Genomic DNA, 4,313 nt, shown 5'->3' on the forward strand with positions numbered 1-4,313 from the left:
GTGGCTTGAGACAAAGAAACCAAACTCCGTTATTTATGTGTGCTTTGGAAGCATGACAACGTTCCCAGACGCTCAGCTTAAAGAGATTGCTATGGGTCTAGAAGCTTCGAATCATCCATTCATCTGGGTAGTGAGTAAAGGATCAAAAAAGAACCAAGAAGAAGATGAGAAGTTAGAGTGGCTCCCAGAAGGGTTTGAAGAGAGAATGGAAGGGAAGGGGATGACCATAAGAGGTTGGGCGCCGCAACTGATGATTCTTGAGCACGAAGCAGTTGGCGGGTTTGTTACGCATTGCGGTTGGAATTCGACGCTGGAAGGTGTTTGTGCCGGGGTGCCGATGGTGACGTGGCCGATGTATGCAGAGCAGTTTTATAATGCGATGTTTCTGAGGGACATAGCGAGGATTGGGGTTGGTGTTGGGGTTCAAACGTGGGTGGGGATGATGGGGGGCGAGCCGGTGAAGAAGGAGGTGATAGAGAAGGCGGTGAAGAGGGTAATGGAAGGTGAGGAAACAGAGGAGATGAGGAGAAGGGCGAAGGAGCTTGGGAAGAAGGCTAAAGGAGCTGTGGAGGAAGGTGGATCGTCTTATTCGCAATTCAACTCTTTGATTGAGGATTTAAGATCGCGTGCTCAATGAGGTAGTCAAATATCTGCAATCATGCATTCATTAAGTCATTTGAGAGATGCAATTGGAATATCCCTCTGGCCTTAAGTCTATCATACATGCTTGTATTGTATGTATTCACCATTTTGAAATAATAATAATTTTTCTTTTGGCCTTTTTCATATATATTTCTTATCGATTTCAAAAAAAAAAAAGTTCTAAAATAATTAAATAATTACTGTGGAGAAACAAATCCAATCCTTTCAAATTATAATTCTTATGAATTATTTAATTACTAAATTATATTTTTTTTTTGTGAATTGAATTATTAGAAAGTTTTAAAAACTATTTTTTTGAACTTTTGACTTATAAAAAGTCATATTAATGTTGTTTGGTAAAGTTTTTAAAATATATTTAAGAGCTTTTGAAGAAACAAAAAAAATAATTTTTCTACATTTCAAAAACTATTTTATCTCTCTTATTTATTAAAACAACTTTAAAACAAGTACTTTTAGGATAAAAATTTAAATATAAAATAATTTATTTATAAGCTACTTTTAATATAAGTTCTTATGTTTTAAATTCTTTTTTCAAAAAAATCTAATTAAATTGTATACCAAAACTGACTATATACAAAAAATAAGATTTAATAGTCAAAATCCTCCCTGAAAGATACCCCGATCTTCATTTTAGTCCTCAAAAGATAAAGTTAATCGAAATCGTCCGCGAAAGATACACAACTTGGTCACGTTAGTCATTCCGTTAGTTGGATGATGATGTGTCACGTTAAGTGTCATGTGACATATGATGACGTGGTGGGTTAATGTCACGTGTCAGATTAGTGACACATGTAAAAAAGTTATTTATAATCAAAATAGTTCTTGAAAATTTAGACGTAACTAATTTTCATCCTTAAAATTTTAAAAATTAATCAAATTAGTCCTTATATATATTTTTTAATTTTTTTGATAATATTAAATTTAAAATATTTTTTGATATTACTAATTTTAAAAGAAATCTAATTGACAAACAAAAAATTAATAATGTATCTTTTTTTCTTAAAAATTTTTCAATAAAATTATCTCTCTCCTTTAATTCTTATCAAAATCTCTCTATTCTTTTATATTCTAAAACCTTTTTCTTACATTATAACATTTTGCTGAAATATATATATACTCAAAATTGAAATGTATGTATTTGTTAACCTAAACAAAGTTATGTGCTCAAAATCAAAATTTATGTATTAAAAGAAAAATTATATAATCTATCTCAAACATATAAAACATACAAAAATTTATGTATTAAAAAAATTTATATAATCTATCTCAAACATACACAAAAATTTATGTAATTTATCATATGAAACATATGAAACACACATATAATTTATCATAATAAATTTTTGTGTGTTTCATATGTTTGAGATAGATTATATAATTTTTCTTTTAATACATAAATTTTTGTGTATTTCACATTATATAATTTTCTTTTAATATCACTACCATTACATCCTATATGTAAGTAATACCGTAATGGAAAAAAAAGATGTAGTAAAAAAATAGTGGAATAATTTTGTTTAGGTTAACAAAGTTAACATACATATATATAAAAGCTCTCCAGCTCTTCTTCTTTTCCCTTCTTCTTTTCAATCATATTTCCAATCAATAAAATATAATTTTATATCAAAAAACAAAAAGAGTTATAATCCTAGATTCAAAAATTTGAGTGATAGTTTAGTGATAATATAAATATTCTATCTGAACCAAAGGAGGACAATGATATCAGATATTTTTTTGATATGTCTAACCTCTTCCTTTCACTCTCTAGACGTCTCTCCATTAGGAGATCTTTTCCGTCTTTTTCATGCACCTCTTCACCACATTCTTCTTCCAATCATCTTACTGAGAAAGTAACTCGGCTTGAGGAACTTTCTCCCAAACAGAATATATTCGAAGAAGAAGTTTGCTTCGAAGATATCAATCAAGCCATAGACAATTGGAAAATACCCAAAATCCCTCAAGATGAGTTATATGTCCCTGATGACAACAAAAGAAAATCGGACTATATTATCAAAACCGCTAAAAATAATATTCCTTTAAGACCAGACTCCGGCGAGGAATTCCATCTTTTAACCAAGCAATCTGTTAGAGAACATACCCGTTGGTGCACGAAATTGTGATCATCAATGGCGCCATCAACATGGTACGCACAATTGCAATCTTAACTCTTTATCACAACTTCGCACAACTAACCAGCAAGTGCACTGGGTCGTCCAAGTAATAAACCTTACGCGAGTAAGGGTCGATCCCACGGAGATTGTTGGTATGAAGCAAGCTATGGTCATCTTGTAAATCTCAGTCAGGCAAATTCAAATGGTTATGAATGATTTATGAATAAAGCATAAAATAAAGATATAGATACTTATGTAATTCATTGGTGAGAATTTCAGATAAGTGTATGGAGATGTTTTGTCCCTTCCGTCTCTCTGCTTTTCTACTGTCTTCATCCAATCCTTCTTACTCCTTTCCATGGCAAGCTGTATGTTGGGCATCACCGTTGTCAATGCAAGCTGTGTGTAGGGTTTCACCGTTGTCAGTGGCTACCTCCCATCCTCTCAGTGAAAATGTTCAACGCACCCTGTCACGGCACGGCTATTCAGCTGTCGGTTCTCGATCATGTCGGAATAGAATTCAGTGATTCTTTTGCGTCTGTCACTAACGCTCAGCCTTCAGGAGTTTGAAGCTCGTCACAGTCATTCAATCCTTGAATCCTACTCAGAATATCACAGACAAGGTTTAGACCTTTTGGATTCTCTTGAATGCCGCCATCAATTCTAGCTTATACCACGAAGATTCCGATTAAGAAATCCAAGAGATAAACATTCAAGCCTTGTTTGCTTGTAGAACGGAAGTGGTTGTCAAGCACGTGTTCATAAGTGAGAATGATGATGAGCGTCACATAATCATCACATTCATCATGTTCTTGGGTGCAAATGAATATCTTAGAACAAGAATAAGCCAAATTGAATAGAAGAACAATAGTAATTGCATTAATACTCGAGGTACAACAGAGCTTCACACCTTAATCTATGGTGTGTAGAAACTCCACCGTTGGAAATATATAAGAACAAGGTCTAGGCATGGCTGAGAGGCCAGCCTCCCATAATCTAAGAACTAGACGTCCAAAGATGATCCTAAGATCTAAAGTGATCAAAAGATGAAAATACAATAGTAAAAGGTCCTATTTGTAGAGAACTAGTAGCTTAGGGTTTACAGAAATGAGTAAATGACATAAAAATCCACTTCCGGGCCCACTTGGTGTGTGTTTGGACTGAGCATTGAAGCTTCTATGTGTAGAGACTTTTCTTGGAGTTAAACGCCAGCTTTTGTGCCAGTTTGGGCGTTTAACTCCCATTCTTGTGCCAGTTCCGGCGTTTTACGCCAGAATTCTTGAGCTGACTTGGAACGCTTGTTTGGGCCATCAAATCTCGGGTAAAGTATGAACTATTATATATTGCTGGAAGCCCAGGATGTCTACTTTCCAACGCAATTGAGAGCGCATCAATTGAACTTCTGTAGCTCCAGAAAATCTACTTCGAGTGCAGAGAGGTCAGAATCTAACAGCATCTGCAGTCATTTTCAGCCTCTGAATCAGATTTTTGCTCAGGTCCCTCAATTTCAGCCAGAAAATACCTGAAATCACAGAAAAA

The 4,313-nt window shown here is 34.2% G+C and overlaps 1 protein-coding gene across 1 annotated transcript in view; it reads left to right on the forward strand.

Moving 5' to 3' along the window:
* The window catches only part of LOC107478582 (UDP-glucose flavonoid 3-O-glucosyltransferase 7), a 1,845-nt gene extending 1,059 nt beyond the window's left edge, over positions 1 to 786 (forward strand). Inside the window, exon 2 of the mRNA XM_052258678.1 lies at positions 1 to 786. This exon is cut by the window's left edge and continues 242 nt beyond it. Coding sequence (XP_052114638.1) covers positions 1 to 637 — 637 coding nt within the window. The 3' untranslated portion in view covers positions 638 to 786.
* The last annotated feature ends 3,527 nt before the right edge of the window (positions 787 to 4,313 follow it).

The sequence above is a fragment of the Arachis duranensis genome, chromosome 3 (assembly GCF_000817695.3).
Source record: "Arachis duranensis cultivar V14167 chromosome 3, aradu.V14167.gnm2.J7QH, whole genome shotgun sequence".
NCBI lineage: Eukaryota > Viridiplantae > Streptophyta > Magnoliopsida > Fabales > Fabaceae > Arachis > Arachis duranensis.